The sequence below is a fragment of the Numenius arquata genome, chromosome 3 (genome assembly GCF_964106895.1).
Source record: "Numenius arquata chromosome 3, bNumArq3.hap1.1, whole genome shotgun sequence".
Lineage (NCBI taxonomy): Eukaryota > Metazoa > Chordata > Aves > Charadriiformes > Scolopacidae > Numenius > Numenius arquata.
The window spans coordinates 51,307,652-51,326,126 of NC_133578.1; the positions used below are offsets into that span (position 1 = coordinate 51,307,652).

The 18,475-nt window shown below is 44.0% G+C and overlaps 1 protein-coding gene across 1 annotated transcript in view; it reads left to right on the forward strand.

Annotated features, from left to right (window-relative positions):
* The first annotated feature begins 7,888 nt into the window (after positions 1 to 7,888).
* The window catches only part of NECAB1 (N-terminal EF-hand calcium binding protein 1), a 57,483-nt gene continuing 46,896 nt past the window's right edge, over positions 7,889 to 18,475 (forward strand). Inside the window, 2 exon segments of the mRNA XM_074145938.1 lie at positions 7,889 to 7,958; positions 16,391 to 16,499. Of these exon segments, the coding sequence (XP_074002039.1) occupies positions 7,889 to 7,958; positions 16,391 to 16,499 (179 nt within the window).

Below are 18,475 nucleotides of genomic sequence, written 5' to 3' on the forward strand. Positions count from 1 at the left end.
GAGCTGGGGACTTTGAGGTGCTTTTCATTCATTGAACTAGATGTAGCCCCACACTCCCTGTATAGGTAGTTGACCCAACGTTATTCCAGGCTCATCATCACTCCTTTTGGGATTCAGTACATCTGTCGTTGCTGTGACTGGCACAGATACCATATGGAAGGGGACTCACTTTTCCATCCTCACAATGCCATTCATGGAAACGTGGAGCTGTAAAGATACTGGCTCCTCACTTGGGTCAGCTTAGTCCATGTGCAAGACACAAGGTGATGGAGAACAAGGGTGGTCTCTAGCGTCCTCTGTTAGTGCTCATATAACAAGCCATGGCTGCACACATACTAAGTCTGAAATTTATCTTTTTTTACAGCTTACAGTCAAGAAAAGTCATGAAGGAGCTATTATTGGAGGCAGCACTTGAGTACTCAAACCAGAGGCTGGTTTGGGGTTGGCCTGCAGAGCACCAAACCGGGTGGTCAAACCGTGACAAAACAACGTGTTTTGAGAGGGGAAAGGAGCCATCGTATCATGCTAACTCAACTCTTTAGATAGGTACCAATCAACTCCTGCGGTGAAAAAAGGACCACAAAGCAGATCCATTTCCTTAGCTGTGGGCAGAGAGTACTTTTCACTACAGAACCGTGGGGTACCCGAGCGTGCAAGCCGTTCTTCTGCTGGGAAGGTTATATTTTGACATAAGCATTATATAGTGTTTTTCCCATCATTTAGAGGCAACACACATAGCTAACCATCACGGAGTGATTTAGAAACTTGATTAGACAGTTAGGCAGCTCACATTTCCTCAGTAAAAAGGAAGCTTTGCTGTCTACCTGTCTCAGCATGGATGGCTCTCGTTGCACAGTCCACTGCGCACCAAGTGTAGGGTAGCTCTTCCTGCCAGTTTTCATTTGTTTGTTTTCCCCAGATAAAAGGGCAAAATCATTAAATGCTGGCTGACCACTTCATTTCACATGAATGAAGATGTTGGTACAGTAGGCTGCTTTCTAAATAAAAGTTTAATGACTTGACACACGGCAAGGAGAAGAGCAGGCACTATTAAGTTTTATCCTCATCCTCACGTGAAACAATTCTTATTTCTTGTAATAGATGAGGAGCAGCACGGGTCTGTGGCTGCAGAAGTGAGCGTGTCGCTGGCTGCTGACCTCTGCTAGCTTCGCCTGGGCATTTCACAAAGCCATCGTCCTCCCGTCAAGGCAGCAAGTACCATACCTGTGCCCCCCACATCACGGGGAGCCACGTGGCGCGTTCCCCTCTCCTCCGCCTCACAGCCTCTTGCTCGGAGACACAGGGAAATCGTTGAATGAATGGGGGTAAAAATTCAGAGCTTTCATCCTGCTCGTCTTGTTGAAGCTGAGATATTGCTTCAAATAATTTTAAAGCGGTATAAATAAGCATCACCAGTACGTCATGCATATAGTCTACTCGCAGATTTGTTTGATCGTCTGACCCTGAGAACTAAATTCTCTAAAAGTGATTACTTAAACAGTACTTTCATGTTTCCATGTCATGCAAAGGCGGTTTGCAAATAAGTTTTTTAATAATGGAAATAATGCATCCTAATATAATAAAAGGCATATGAGTCCTATGAGTTATTTTTTGCTTCTTACAATTTAATTTTTTGCCCTAAAAATATCAGGATTGCCCCATTTTTTTTCTTACTGTTTTAAGATTTCTCTAGACAAACAAAATATTCCCAGTGAATGTTAAGACTAATCGAAGGGGAAAGATACCGTTTCTTCAATGGCAGTCTTTTCATTCCAAGATAGTAATTAGTCAATAAAGATAATAGGCAAATTATTATTGTTGATGTTGTTTTTGTTATAACAGTTAACAAAACCCAGCGTGTCTATAGTGTGAAGAATCTTTCCCTGATCTCCACTCACCCTCCTGGTTCTTGAGACGACCTTTGGACTTTTTTTCTTCTTTTTTTTTTTTCTGGAAAGAAATACATACTCATACTTCCATTTTTTTCATACTCATAAAAATAAGATTAAATATAAGCCTTTCAGTGTTATTGAAAAGCAAGAATAGCCTGAGATGATTCTTCCATCTCTTTTTCAAGCCATCTTTAGGAAGTGAGATAAAAAATTCTCACCCTGTGTAATGCCTTGTCTTTCCTTTTGGACAGTTCTCTCTCCCCTCTCTCAGGTTTCCTTCTGAAATGCGGAAGGGGGGGGGTGAAAGAAGCAGGAACACCCATGCCACAGCCAAGGCTTTTCATTGATGAAGGTGTTTTAAAGTAAAAACTTCACTCTTAACATTTGTTAGGTGATAGCAGCCATCCAGTACTTAAAGGGGGCCTACAGGAGAGATGGGGAGGGACTTTTTTATCAGGGAGTGTAGCGATAGGACAAGGGATAACAGTTTTAAACTGAATAAGGGTAGATTTAGATTAGATATCAGGAAGAAATTCTTTACTGTGAGGGAGGTGAGACACTGGAACAGGTTGCCCAGGGAAGCTGTGGATGCCCCATCCCTGGACGTGTTCAAGGCCAGGCTGGATGGGGCTCTGAGCAACCTGCTCTAGTGGGAGGTGTCCCTGCCCATGGCAGGGGGGGATGATCTTTAAGGTCCCTTCCAACCTGAACCATTCTATGATTCTGTGATAATAATCTATTATATAATGTATAATATATAATATTATTGTAATATATCATGTATAATAGCAAAGCCATCCACTGGTGGTGTGTGGTGGGAGATCAAAGACAAAGCCCCCGGTAGGCAATGCCCGTGCAATAACTTGGCATGTGTCTGAAATAACACCCGGGGGGGGGGGGAACAACTGCTCTCCCCCCTCACCCCGGCATCCTCCTCCTCACCTGCCCTTACCCTACAGAGCCTCCTCCTGCCCCATCCCACAGCTCTCCACTTGCTCCCCCAAAAAACCACCAGCACTTCCAGGTCCCCACAGCCCCTGGGTTTTGGCGGGGCCGCTTGGAGTGGTGTATTATACTCAAGGACCTCATTTTCAAGCCCGAGTGCTTTTGCAGAGTGCAGCCCCCAGGCAAAGCATCCATCCCCGGGGCCGGGCGGGGGGGACCGGACCGCCCCCCCGGCCCCGCCGCCGCCCCCCGGTCCCGCCGCCCCTGCGGGCGGTGTCGGCGGCTGCGGCGGGCGGATGGCGGCGGAGCCGGGAGCGGGGCTGCGCATCTTCCGCGATGTGAGTACGCGGCATCCTTGACAGGAACCCTTCCCTCCGGAACAGGCAGCAATTGCAAGACGTTGGGGGCGGAGGGGGGATGTGGTGTGGGGTTTTTTCTATCTTTTTTCCTTGGCTTTTTTCCTCTCTCCTCCTCCTTTATTATTTTTTCTTTTTTTTTTTTTCTTCTCTTTTTTTTTCTTTCATCTTTTTTTTTTTTTCTTTCTTCTTATTTTCTGGAACTGCAATTTCCTCCCTGGGGTGGAAGGGGGTGAAGACCAGCAAGGCTGTGAGTCTTTCCCTTTCCCTTGCCCTTGCCCTTTCCCTTTCCCTTCCCCTTTCCATTTCCCTTCCCCTTCCCTTTCCCCTTCCCCTTCCCCTTCCCCTTCCCTTTTCCCTTTTCCTTCTCCTTCCCCTTCCCCTTCCCCTTCCCTTTTCCCTTTCCCTTCTCCTTCCCCTTCCCCTTCCCTTTTCCCTTTCCCTTCCCCTTTCCCTTTTCTTTTCCTTTTCTCCTTCCCCTTCCACTTTCCCTTCCCCTTTCCCTTTTCTTTTCCTTTTCTCCTTCCCCTTCCACTTTCCCCTTCTCCTTCCCTTTTCCTTTTTTTTAACACTTTTCACCATTTAAGATATTAATGAGGGGAAGGAGTTTGCATCCGATGGTGCGTGTGCGTGAGGAGAGCAGGTTAGCAGTTGGGGGTCATTAGGAGAGGCGCTGGGGTAAAAGCGCTGTCACTTTTCAAAATGCCTTGCTTGCATTTATGTTTTGTTTTTTTTTTCCTGGGCTTTTCACTGAAGAGTTTCTCACCCTGCAAAAGTTTGGTTTTTTTTTTCCCCAAATTGTGCAGGCTCCCTCCCATCCCGTTAGACGCTGATGGATTTGAGGTGCCCAGGGTTGTTGTGCAGAGCAACCCTGAGCCCCTCAGCCCTTTCGGGGGGGTACCAGCGAGGTGCACCTGGCCATCCAACCCTTCAGGGGTGCTGTGCTAGACTGTCACCAAGGGCTCAGCATCTCACAAGATGCAGCTGTAAAGTTGTTTTTTTTTTCTAAATTTGCCCAATACAGAGTGTTTCTTTGGTCCAAAACAAGCCCTGATAGGCAAACTCCCACCCAAAGATCTCCGAAGTATCCCCTGTCCCTGATAAGACCCACAAATCTTCAGACCAACTCTGCTGCCAGCTCTCCAGCTCTGATCTGCTTCAAACCAACTTTTATACTGGTGTTAGTCCACAATATCAGCTGGAAATGACACACTCTGTGTTAAAGGGCCCTTTATCTTGATGTTTTCTGTAATGTGCCCACATTAGCTTCCCCAGCCTTTTCCTCACATTCCTTCAAGCAGCCCCCCCATCTGCTCATCTCCTGATTTTTCTAGCCTCTATGAGAAATCATTTAAGTTAGACTCTTTATTGACTTTTATTATTTCCATTCACGTGTATAATGGAAATGCAGCTTTTTTTTTTTTTTTTTGTCTTGTAAATATCTCTTGTAAGAGAAACAGGAGAGTCACAGGCATGCATCACAAAGACAGAAGAGAACCCTAAGTTGCCAGGAAAGAGTTAAAAAACACCAAATGGAGCCAATTTAACAATTTAATTCAACACACTGTGTTAGGAAACTGCACGTGGTCAGAATATCTGATAAACTGAAAACTTCTGATTTCACCCAAAGTATAAAAAAATAATTAAAATGAAAGTTATTTGTTTAATTTTCAGCAATTTCTTAAACCAGTGTCAGGTTCATATTTATAGAGAAGCAGATGCCTTGCACAAAACTGATGAAGAGGAGAGAGGAAGGCTGCTGCCGTACTTCTGCTTTTACATCTGGAGGAAAACCTTAAATTTAAACCTAGTTTCTGCCTGCTTCAAAGCAGGGGCTGGACCCAGAAAAGGCAGGCACTGAGGTCCTGGTCCCCCTGGGGGAGAGGATGAGAGTGAGACCTGATTTCCAATGCGACCTCCTTCCTGGCCTTGTGTCAAAGTCCCTGTCTGCTCGAGGGCACCACTCTTCCCTTTTGTCAGCTGTAGCTGGGCAGAAGGAAGCCATTAGATCTCAGAGCATCATGTTTTCTCCACCCTCCCCAGATTTCACAAATCTCTCCACTTCCAGCTGAAAGTCTGCAAAACCTTTCAGCACACTGGCTTCGCCATCTCTTAGCATACAGTTACTAACTCCAGAGCAGCACCGAGTCCGACAGGCAGCATGGAGGTGGGTCCCTTGACAAGCAGGCTGACTTTTCCTCCAGGTGACACAAAAAGGAGACAAGGCTGCTCGCCAATGAGACGGGAGAAAGACCACCAACCCCCCAAAAATCCAGCCAAACCCAGCAGGAATCTGGAGCTGTATCTTACCTGTTAAGCTTTGTTCAAAGAGTTTTTATTTTATTCTAATAATGCTTTTAATGATCTTTCCTTTGGTCTGCATTTAGTCTTTATTTCTCACTAGGAGAAAACTTAGAGTTTAAGAGTAAAAATTAAAGACCCCTACATGGTCCAATCTGCTTACTGAAAATTGAGTTGCAAAGTATGATTTATTTGGATATATAGGGAGGGAAGACGTCGTCTCACTAAGTTTATTTCATACTTTATGTGCTGTAAACCTGGTCCAATGCAAAGTTCAGCTTAGAGACCATCAGTGAAGTCCTGGATGTGGGTCACAATTTCGTTAGTTCCCTGCCAATTCCACGTTACAGAATACAGTCACAAAGATGCTCTGACAGAGCTTGGCGCCTGGATCCTTGCGTTTCTCATTTGGTTTCACCTCTAGGAGCAGAGCAGTTGTGCGTGTGCTGGACAAGCTGTTTAAATACTACTAGCAGTTTATCAAAGTGGAGAACGTTTCCATGGCTGTCAGCTCTCAAAAATATATGTGCCCATTTTGAAACTCTTTTCTTTACTGATATTCATAGCAGCAATAGAAACTATATTGGGAAGATGTGCTTTCTTCGCTTGTCTAAACTGGGTATAGCATTGCCCAGGCGACTCCCCATTGCGGTTCAGGCTGAAGTAACGATGGGGACTGCATCTGGAAATGAAGCAGGGTGACAACGGATGCACCGGTGGCCAAGAAAGCCAATGGCATCCTGGCTTGTATTAGAAATAGTGTGACCAGCAGAAGTAGGGAGGTGATTGTCCCCCTGCACTCAGCACTGGTGAGGCCACACCTGGAGTATTGTGTCCAGTTTTGGGCACCTCAATACAAGAGAGATATCGAGGTGCTAGAGCGGGTGCAGAGGAGGGCAACAAAGCTGGTGAAAGGCCTGGAGAATAAATTGTACGAAGAAGGATTGAGGGAGCTGGGACTGTTTAGTTTGAGGAAGAGGAGGCTGAGGGGTGACCTCATCACTCTCTACAACTACTTGAAAGGACATTGTAGAGAGGTTGGTGCTGGTCTCTTCTCACAAGCAAATAGCAATAGAACAAGAGGGAATGGCTTCAAGCTGCAACAGGGTAGGTTTAGACTGGACATTAGGAAGAAATTCTTCATGGAAAGAGTGATCAGACACTGGAACAGGCTGCCCAGGGAGGTGATTGAGTCACCATCCTTGGATGAGTTTAAGAGTCGCTTAGATGTGGTGTTGGGGGATATGGTGTAGGGAAGAACTTTGTAGAGTAGGGTAGATGGTTGCACTCGATGATCCCAAGGGTCTTTTCCAACCTAGGTGATTCTATGATTCTATATCTGAAGTGTCATATGGTGACCAATGCCACAGCAAAACCACCTCCTATGGAGAGGAGGGAGCAAAGAAACTGGAGGAGATCCCCTCTGTTTCTTCCATTCCCTATCCCTGATCCCTTCTTCAAAGAGTGGACTAATGTGGTGGCACCTGCAGTGGGACACCAGCAGGGACAGGCAGGCATACTGGTGTGTCACCAGTAGTAAGACAGGGCCACTGCACCTGCATACAGCCCCAGATGGATTGGTGCTGTGTCCTCCCACCGATGGCAGGGCTGGTTCCTGGGAGGCTCTGCCACCTCTCCTAGCAGGATGCACCCCTCCGGATCCTCTTCTCAGACTTTGCACAGGGAGTTACAGACTCTCACCTACATATTTAATTAGCTTCTCCAGCCGGTGCCATTTACAGTGGGGAGGAAGGGCAGATCTGCACACCGTGAGGGTAAGCTGGGGTCACACACAGGTGGCATGGCAGAAGTACTGCAGGGAAGGATCTACAGCCCTTGCCTTCCCAGCATATAAACCTCTATGCTTTCCCTCTACCCTTTCTTCTGTACCTGGTTTCTACTCGCTATCAGAGCAATCCTCAAATTTGCTCCCACACATCTGATCTCACTGCCTCCCACACACAGTCTGATCCCTTCATGCCACCCAGCCCTTCTCCTGGCTTATCCCTTTGCTTCCTCCACCCACACAAACCTGGAGTCTTTCTCACCATCTCAGATGCTCAGCACATCCTCCCAGCTATCATCAGCCTTGCTCTGCTTCTTTAAACCACTTCTCTCAACCCCGGATCCAGTATCACGGTAGCCATATGGTATCAGGTTTTGTGCCTGAACATTGTCCTTATAAGCCATGCACAAACTAGAAAATAAAACTCATTCTTATTAGGGTCTTGGTTTTCAATGCACACAGCACAGGAGGAGTTAAAGACAGCAATACTCTGAGGGAAGGATGGAGACACACTAAGAGCTTTTCAATTTTACGCAGCCTTGCGAAAATATGACGTAGAGCTCAAACTATAAATGCCCACTAAATGCAGCATTGTGTGCTATTAATCCATGCAAAAAGAAGTGATTCTGTTCTCTCTCTCTCTTTTTGTTTAGATATTAAGAAGAGCAGACAAGAATGGTAAGACCCATCATGTGTCTTCCCCCCCTCCCTTCAGAAAAAAAAAATTCCATCACTGATTCAGCATTTTAAGTCATGCTTTAAACATCCTAACAAGAAAACAAGCCATCCATCATGTCATTTTATGTTTTCTACAGGTTCAATGCAATGTATTTTGTTGGGCACTGATCCTCCCTACAGGTTCTTTAAGGGCAGATCTTGTGCTTTCACACTTTGGCAAGTGTTTTGATTTGCACTTTAGGTGCATGTGGGTGTTTTCTTAGTGACATCGTGTTCACAAGCAGGTTTGAAATACTTCTTAGTAGCTCCATCTTATTACTTTTTAAAAACACCATGGGCTATATCCAGCAATTAGACTTGTTTCCTACATTTGGCAGTTATGTATTTGTTTGGCATGTCAGTAGGCAGAATAAAGCCTTGCATTCAACTCACATATTTATAACACAAAAGGTATGAGGTTTTTGTTATGTTCTTAATTGAAAGTTTTGCCCTTGTGCTACTGATTAATTTTCCTTCCACATGTGGTTTTTCCCTTATTTAAATTCGGTAAGTTGGAGCATAGTACTATAAGGCTTCACAGATGCTCCCAGTTTGGCCTCAGCAGGGGAAGGGCCTTGGTGTAAGGACTACGATGGTAACCACTGGATTTTTTTGCTGGTGTACATAGTCATGGTCTTGAACCTGGCTTTAACTCCTTTTCCCATCTCAGAATTGCTGCACCGTTTTGGACAAGTTACATTGTCATTTTTGTGCCACATACCCCAGCAGAGAAATGAAGCCGTTATCAAGTCCCTGTGTCACACAGAATATGAGATTCAGTGTGTTTGAGGCTATGAAGAGCTTCTGTAGCTCTGCAGTTACCATAATAGTGTTTATACTTAACTTGGGTAACCAGATTTAGATCTTGCAGGATGGGAGGGAAACTCAAGCTTGCAATTACTTAGGACTGTGATGCCGAAGTACGGGAAGAAGGGAGATGCGACTTCTTGCAGACGCATGGGCCAGACTTTGGTCTTTTCCTGAAGGCATTGAACAGTGTCAAACCCACAGCTCAGACAGGTTTAACCCTGACAAGCAATTCCCTGTCAATCCTCAGAAAACAGGTATTATGCAGGTTTGATAAAGTGTACTCACAGGTATCTGAAGGCAAATGGCTACCATTTAGAAAATCAGAGAGAATAACTTTCAAGGAAGACCTGTTGGACAGTAAGGGGCTGCCATACAGTTTGATGCTATATCTGAGCCTGTTGAACAACCGTTTACCGTTGCTGAGAGGGCAATCCCACCCCACAGCCCACCTCCTCCTGCATATTCCTGCAGGTGGTAACTGGCACTTCCCACAAAACCATGGCAAGCTCCTTCAGAGAACTCTGGAGCCAAAAAATCCATCACTGTGGTTTTTTGGTAGTGTTTTTGTTGTGTCCCTCAGTCAGCTTGCCAGTGGCTTGCGAGGGCAGTGATGGTGCAAGTTGAATCCCAACATGAGGGCTGGGATGGGGAGGAGAAGGACCTTCCCCTTCAGCAGTGCCTTTCCAGCTTAGCTAGATGCCAACCGCAGCCAAGCTCTGCTGGCATCCCCCTCAGACCTCCTAGTGGTGTTTGGAATAGAGGTTTATCTGTCTACCCCAAAGACTGATGAGAGTCAGAGCGCATGGTGCAGAGCAGCGGTCATCGTCCTCCTGGAGTCAAAAAGAGTCCCTACTGCTTCATGTCCCTGTCTTGGACTTTGAACTCATGCTCTCTCCCAGCTCACATGGATCCACAGCACTTCTCTGCATCAGGAAGACCTCCAGTCCTCATTGGGGTTACCTCACAGTTTATTACTTAGATGTTGCTATTAAAATGGGGGAAACAGCTCACACGATCAGTGACAAACTTGCGTGTTCCAGAATGGTATGAAACCACATCAACCTCAGAGACTTTGGTCACTGGCATTCGTACCTATATATGGATGCGTTACAACATGTTATTGGGAGAAAAGTGGCTAAGTTCGGTCCCTTTAGTTCTATTAATTTAAGTCCATGAACTTGAAATGGTTTCAGCTCTTATGTGCTTAATTGTGTTTGCTCAATCACCAGTTGCCCGTGGGACTCCCACTTTGCTAATCTAGCACTGCAGAGGCTCGGGCCACATTAATAGGGAGGAGATTTGTTTTAAGGCTGGGAAGTTAAGTACCTTCTCAGAAAGGTTGTGTGATATGTGGACGCTAACCTGACATGTTTACACTGTTGTCAGCACAGATTATTAGCTTTTGTTAATGACTAGGATACTTAACGCTTCCAGTGTCATCCTGCTGTAAACCAAACATACTGGTTTCCAGTGACTAATGCTATGTTACTGTCCATGACGCCTCCCTGTTAAGTTCTCCCATGAACTTTTGATGGGACTCTCTCAGAGCTGCCGTATTCATTCTCTCTGTGAGATTAAAATACCCCCAAAAAAATTTATCATCAAAAACCTTACTAGCTACTTTCTTGAAGGCAAGAAAAAAATACATCCAAGAAAGTGGATCAAGCTGATAAACAGGAGTATTATAGGAGATAGCGTTCTTACTATGAATTTAGGGACTGTGGGACTTCAGGTTAGCCTTCGAAAACAAGGAAAGACAACTATTCTTGCAAAGAAAATATAAAATAAGGGATCAAAAGAGCCAAGAAATCCTGTTGAATTGCTGTTACTCAAAAATGCTACAATGATTTGTGACAGGGGGGTTTAATTGAGAAACCTTTTCCATCAAACAGTCACTCCCCTATTCGAAAGTAGCCATATAAATGTTGTTTCTTCTGGGGTGGTAGCTTCTTTCTTTGCCAGCCCAGGTACATATATCACTCTGATACCCTCCCATTTCTGGGGATACCAGCTGTGCACAGCTTCCACAAGAGGATCAGCTTCATAAGCTCTATCTATAGCTCTTATTTCATGGCTGAGGATCTCCGCTCTCTATGGAGCAGATCGACACTCCTTCCATAACTCAAAAGGTCAGGTGGTTTTCTTAGAGGGAGAATAAGGCATAGGGAAGGGATATCACATTTTGAAGAAATATATTGTTCGTAATATTGACAAAAGCAAAAGAAAACCCTGAGGGAAAAAAAATGCAATTTCATAAAGGTGAGATGTTGCACATTGACCTTTTTGGAAATAAAGTTTCAGGCTTGCATGTCAAAATGAGTTTTTGGTCAGGTTGACTTTACGAAACTCCATGCGTTCAAAGGAAAGCATGCGGATTTCACACAGAACTAATTTGGAAAAATTCCAGCTAAAAGCAAAGTTCTTCATTTATTTCATTCCTTTTGCTCTATGAAACAAAATCAAAATCATTAAATCTCTCTCAAAAAGTAAAACCTTGTCCCTAGCCTGCAAGGGAGGGGGTAAAGAAACATGGGAAACTGGAACTGCCAAATGCAGTCTTTCCCAATCAAGAAAATTTTTTACCTCCCTCATTTCACAGGCGACAGTGGTTGCCACACACACATGTGACTGCAGCACCTGTATGTGCTTGTCTGCATGAGGTGTTTCTCTTACCTTCTGGTACAATGAGAGGGATGCGACGCACCCTATTAGCCTTGCAGTGATTTGCAACAACGTGAAATTATATCAGTTGTTGGGAAAGGTCACCCAGGGGCCTCTCCTGATCACGCAGCTTTGACATGTGCCCCATTAGTTTAGCCTCATGCTATAATTCCCTCCTGTTAGCACAGGAGTAGAAATTCAAATATAGACTATGTTGCAGAAATCCAATCACAAACAGTCTGACTGTCAAAATGGAGAAGAAAAAAAGGTAATAATCTACTGAGAATGAAACTCTCAATCTTGCAAACATAAAAGTCTTCCTTCAGCTGAAGGAAGATGCTTCAATACTGGTGGTTCGACACTGAGCAGAGTCAAGGGGTAGCACAATATAACTGGAGAGCAGTGCCCTGCCTTTGCCTGCATCAAGGTGGGGGTCATTTCTCTTCCCACCCTCCTGGGGAAAAAGAGGGCTGCTTTTCCTTTTTGTCAGAGTCTTTCTACTTTATCATCTCCAGCTTTTTCTTGAGGGGAGCCTGGCTGCTGGAGATCTATTCTCTTATGATGATGGAATGACCTCTTATGACCAGGCTGGATAAGGCTTTGAGCAACCTGGTCTGGTGGGAGTATAAGCTATATCCCAAACATCCTTACAGCTCCTAAGAGGAAGATACTTGAAAACATCATAGGTAATGTCTCCTATAGAAGCAGAGACCTTCCAAAAAACCCAACCAAACAACCTTAACCGCAAGGAGCACAGTAAACAGTACGCTGCAGGCAGCCAAGAGTGACTGCCACCAAACGAGGGAAAATTAAAAAATTGACTGAACAAAAGAAGACTACAGGTCCAGAAATAGCAAAACCTGGATATCAAATACGCAGCACAGACCAGCAACAAAATGTTATTAATGCCAGAACCAGTGCATTTATGTCTGGTTTCATTTTTTCTCTGATATTTCCAACAAGCACTCACTGAAAGCTTCCCCCCCCCTCCCCCCCCCAAAAAAAAAAAAGTATCTTTTATAATGTCACAGAACTAGAATCTGTAAAATGAAAAATACAGTCAGATGAGACTAATCGTCTCATTCTGTCATGTGTCTTCATTCAGCACCCCCTGGTGTGCATGATACAGAGCAGGGACACCACACGTTTAAATGTAGGATTCTAAAACTGTGTAAAATAGCATGATAATACATGCAGTAGCAAAATCGTTGATTGCAGTGATCTGGGAATTTCAGCCCAGCTCTAAAACCATGTGAACATTAGCTCAAAACAAACCCTGTGGGTCATACATAAAGGATCTTTTAAAATAAGGCAAGTGCAGCAGTAGCATCCTATTGCTCCCACTGGTGTCAGTGGAAGAGCATACACATTTGAGTCACCTGACAAGTTTTCCACAGAATAACCAAAAAGCCACCAAGCTGCACCTGTGCGATGGTCAAGAGAAAATCTCACAACGCTTACTCGAAGAGATCAAAATAGGTGTTTTCATATTCATCGTTTATTGACAGTGCCATTGCTGGACAACCACTGGCCTCGCAGATGAGTCTTCCACCTGCTGCATCTGCTCCTGTGTCTCCAGGTGAGCTCTGGCAGGATGGTAGCTGCCTCACTTACAGCAGTTCTCAGACTTCTGGCAACTTCTCAGTGGCTCTAGTTTGTATATTTTTGTCTGCCAGTCAGGAGTGTTTTGGCTCCAAGGAGGATGGGCAACTCTGCCTGTTTTTGAAGAAACCCTGCTTTTGAGAGACATCAAAGAAGATACGCAAAAGCGAGCAAGTCTTGCAAAACAGCTTCTTTGAGATAACGTTGCCAAGGCAAACGCTGCTGAAGATTGATTTGTCTGAGGGATGCATGGCTTCAGAAAAGTTTGTCTTTCATGAATCATCCATCCCCTGTTGCTTTGCCAGCGACAAGGATGGAAGCATCTGCAATAAAGGTTTCTGCTCAGCTGCTGTGAAGCACTTAAACCAGAGAGTGTTCATCTGGGCGCTCCGAGGGCAGCGAGGTGTACCCCAGGGAGGCAGTGCAGAGGATATGTGATGCAGCCTTTAAAATTAAAGCCAGTCTTGACACTTGTTAAAAAAAAAAATCAACTGGCTAGGAAAAGGTGTCTTCAATTAAACAGCACAAGGAGGGCTTGTCAGGCGTTGGTTCTGAGCTTCATCTGAGCACTGAGGAAGTGCAGGGGTGGCCTGGGCCACCAGCAGCTGAGTCCCCAGCTGCACGAGCAAAGCAGTTACACTCATACAAGATCAGAGAAATACACTGGAGAACCAGAGCTTTTTTTTTTCAGTAAACATAACTGTATGAAGTCTATAAGTAACCAAATGGGTTTAAATCTCCTTGGGTTTTGCCAGCAACAAGCTCAGTGATGTGTCACTCAATGTCAATAACATTCAAAATGTTTTGGGGAATAAAGAGCAATGAAGCAAAAGGCAATGTTTGCTCTTGGATGGTAAAATTTAAAGAAAATAGCTAAAGTGCCCAATTTGGCTGTTGAAAGATCATCGATTTTCTGGATTGATGTAAAGCCAATGATCCTGAAGAACAGTGATAAACAGACAGATGTTTCAGGTTTTGTCATGCCCAGATTGTTCTGTAAGTAAACTCATAATATATTTATCTCAGAAAAGTTGCCAAAAATCACAAGTTTCTTGAGTATGTGTATAACTTGCATGCAAATCACCCTTCCCAGCAAAGGCTAAAGCTGCAGAGGCAGTTTGATTAAACAATCAATTGTATCTGTATGAGCCAAAGGAAGCATAGCTGTGAAAAGAAGCTCATTTCAACACGCTCAATATTTGATATTCCTTCTCTGTAACCAGTGCCAAATGGCAGATGTTTTCAGATTCTCAATTAGGTAATCATGGCAGTTCTGTCAAAGAAAATTGCTTACCTTCAACACAGTACTGTGCCATCTTGGTTTTTAGCTCTTGTAGATCCTGACATTTTATTTTGATCATAATGATGATTATCTCCAGCTACAATCTGTCTTCTCGTATTAAACATTTCAAAATGTTTCTGGTGAAGCAGGCATTCAATTTGTCCAATTTTGAAACCTCTTGAAGATTACATATTCGAAGCCATATACTCAAGTCAAAGAAATTATGAAATAAGAACAAGTAAAAGTCTGAGGAAACTCCTCAGCTCCACTGTTCAAATCTCTATGCTGTAGTACAACATGTAGTTACAGGATTCAGATGCTGCCTTTATAATAGTTTCTTCATCACTGTAAAATTAGGCCACATACATTGTAGGTTTGTCTTGTGCTCAGGGCATCAAAGTCTTATGCTCTATGGTTGTTTAGTGCCCTATGGGTCATTCAGTATGTTACTGAAGGAAGAGAAAGAGTCATGTGAACTTAAATTTAGTGCTACCCAAAACAGAATTATGAAGACCTGGGCTCTGAAAACATTCTCTATGCTTCACGCAGGGGGCCAATCAGTTTAGATACATTATTACTTAAGTACCGTTTAAACATTCCAACTTCTAAGTAAAAGCAAAAGGTGTTTTATTTTCTTTGGCTTTTGTTTGCTGATTATCAATCTTGCACTTAAAACTCACTCAGATACACTAGTCAAGGAGGAACAAATTCCTATAAGTGTTTTAATGGAATGATGGATTTCCCTTATCCTGACCCATGCGCTTCTTCTGAAGTCATGCCTGGACAGCAAAGAAAAGAGGACACTTGTTCTTCAGGACAGAAGCAAATATCAGCTGTTGTTGAGGGATCCCTGGTGAAATCTCATGGACTTTGTGGGGTCAGCTTTCCATTTACAAACAAAGGATGGGAAGCCCACAGTCCAGCACCTTCTCTAGGATTTTCAGAGATGCCTAGATGAAGTGAGATACAAATATGATCCCTTATTCAATGAAATGGTTTAGTATTTATTGTAATACCCGTTAGAAAGCATTGATGGTTGTGCAGAGATTGATCTGACAAAAGGAGGGTAAAGCTTCAGTCTTAAGTGGTAACATCCTGAAAATACCGGATGAATCTCTGCTTAGCACCTCTCAGTGCAAGGATTTTGCCTCATGTAGTCAAGGGCTTGCTATAATTAAAGCTAAATTAAGAAACAGATGAAACAGACTCCACTAAATAATGCAGTAGAGATTGTAATAAGGACTTACTCTTCTTGAATTAATGTATAACCTATTACTGTTCTTCTAAATGTTATCACATGGTACTACCCCTCCCTCTGAGTCCCATTAGTCCTGTAGACACTTCCTAACTACATGAACGTGTTATTGATGATGATCAGGACCCATGCGGTGATGACTGGTGTCGTCCCAAACAAATGAGAACAGATTCTTAGAAGATAAAGTCAACTTCTTCATAGCTGGGCTTCACTGTATGTTACGTGGCCAATCCAAACTCCATCTGGAAATCCATCTAAGGATTTTGAATGACCTCTGATATATGTCCAAAAACAGTTTTCTCATTCCAAATTTTTGGCGTAATCTCCAGATAAATTACATGCTGACAAATAGAAATTTATTTTCTATGCTGACCAAGAAAATTAGCTGAAATTCTTTCCAGTGGAAGAGGACACGAAGCTGGCTTTCTCTTGCATGAAAGTTGAACTTTCTTTTATTTATTTTGTTAATTCCACAACAAGCATAGAACTTTTTGAGAAAGATATATTTTATGAAGAAAGAGAGAATCAAAATCCTGCAAATTGGTGCAGTGTATTGATCAGTGTCCTTTAGACACTAATCTCCTCTAGAGAGGAGAGCCAGGGTCAGATCCCTACTGCGACTGAATTGTGTGCTAGAGTCTCAGTCTCTCACGTGGGAGGCAGGGAGTAGAGGAAAGAAAGAGGAGGAAAAGGAAAGGGAAATAGATAGCTCTAGATAGGATGAAGTAAACAAGCAAAGCCATAAATGAAACTAAGGCACTTTCCATTTCTTCATTGTTTCAGATGATGGAAAACTGTCCTTTGATGAATTCAAAGCTTACTTTGCTGACGGAGTTCTGAGTGGAGAAGAACTGCATGAACTTTTTCACACGATTGATATACGAAATACTGAGTAAGTGTCCCCTTCTTACAATCCGAGTGCTACTCTCTGTACCTGAGAATGGAAAAAAAACCCACATCAGGCTGATTTTAGAAAACAAATCTAAGAAGAAAGCTGCTTCAGGGAAGCTAGGCTGTGTCAAATAGCTCTAAACTGTACAAGTGAAGTGTTCCTAAACCTTGTAGAAATAACTGCATGTTCCAATAAATGTGATTTGGGTACTGAGAACACAGGGTGGAAACTGGATGCCTTTTATGTTCCCCACCCCTAATAGTAAAGAAAAGGATTAGTGTCTTCCTTGAGGCTTAAGTACGAGTTCCTCAATTCTTGACTCCGCTGATGCACTACTTGAGATGAACAATTAGAGCAGATGTTAAGCAGGGAAGAAATAAATGAAGCAATCACAGTAAAGAGCAGAAAAAACAATCCTGTCTGATGCTGGCATGGTTATTGTGTTGGTGTTGTCACTTAGGCTGTTTGGACATCCCCGTTACTGTTTGGCTTAACAAGGCTGCAGGCTGGGGCTGTGAAGAACCTTACTTACTGCTTTCAACAGAGCCAAACTTGTGCCATTGCCTGCTCTCTTAAGCTAACTTTTCCTTATCTACAGTGATTAAGGTGAATTGAAAACTGGATGAATGAGCAGGCCCAGAGGGTGGTGATCAGTGGCATGAAGTCTAGTTGGAGGCTGGAAACTAGTGTTGTACCCCAGGGGTAATACTGGGTCCAGTCCTGCTTAACATCTTCATTAGTGATCCGGATGGTGGGGCACAGTGTACCATCAGCAAGTTTACTGATGACACAAAACTGGGAGGCGTTCTGATATGCCAGAAGGTCATGCTGCCATCCAGAGTGACCTGGGGAAATGAGCTGACAGGAACTTCATGAATTCCCACAAGAAGTGCAAAGTCCTGCACCTGGGGAAGAACAACCCCGTGCACCGATACATGCTGGGGACCACCCAGCTGGAAAGCATCTTGGCAGAAAAGAACATGGGAGTCCTGGTGGACACCAAGTTGAACGTGAGCCAACAATGTGCCCTTGCCGCAAAGAAGGCAAATGATATTCTGGGCCACATTAGACAAAGTATTGCTAGCAGGTCAAGGGAGAGGATCTTTCACCTCTACTTAGCACTGGTGAGGCCACATCTGGAGTAGTGTCCAGTTCTGGGCTCCTCAGTATGAGAGATATAGACATACTGATGGAGAGAGTCCAACGATGGGCCATGAAGATGATTAAGCAACTGGACCATCCCTCCTGTGAGGAAAGGCTGAGAGAACTGGGATTGTTTAGCCTGGAGAAGTGAAGGCTCAGGGGGGATCTCATCAATGTATATAAATACCTCAAGGGAGGGTACAAAGATGACAAAGCCAGGCTCTTTTCAGTGGTGCTCAGTGACAGGACCAGAGACAATAGGTACAAAGCAAAACACAGGACGTTCCCTCCGAGCATCAGGAAACACTTTTTTTCTGTAAGTGAAAAGAGTGACTGAGCACTGGCACAGGTAGCCCAGAGAGATCGTGCAGTTTCCATCCTTGGAGATATTGAAAGGCCATCTGGATATGGTCATGGGCAACTGGCACTAGGTGGTCCTGCTTGAGCAGGGGGGTTAGACCAGAGGACCTTCAGAGGTCCCTTCCAACCTCAGCCATCCCATGATTCTATGACCGAAGAAGAGAGTAAATTTCCTTTTTATTTGCTTTCTGGCCATCAGCAGTTATTCACAGCAGATCTCCCATTTATTGTTAATTAGGAGAGTGTTACTAAGCTAGTGTTCTTTAAATTGGACTGTTCCTGGGGTAGAGAAGGTCCCAAGGAGAGGCCGTTTATTGCTTTTGCAAAAAGGTTATGAAGACACCGTGTAGCAATCATGGTTACAAGGAGCAAGTACAAAGTCAGTGTTGCTTTCCTCAACTGCATACAGTGGAGCAACAAGTACTAAGATGCTATCACAGCCCTGCTCCCAAGTAGGAGCTGTAAAACAGGAT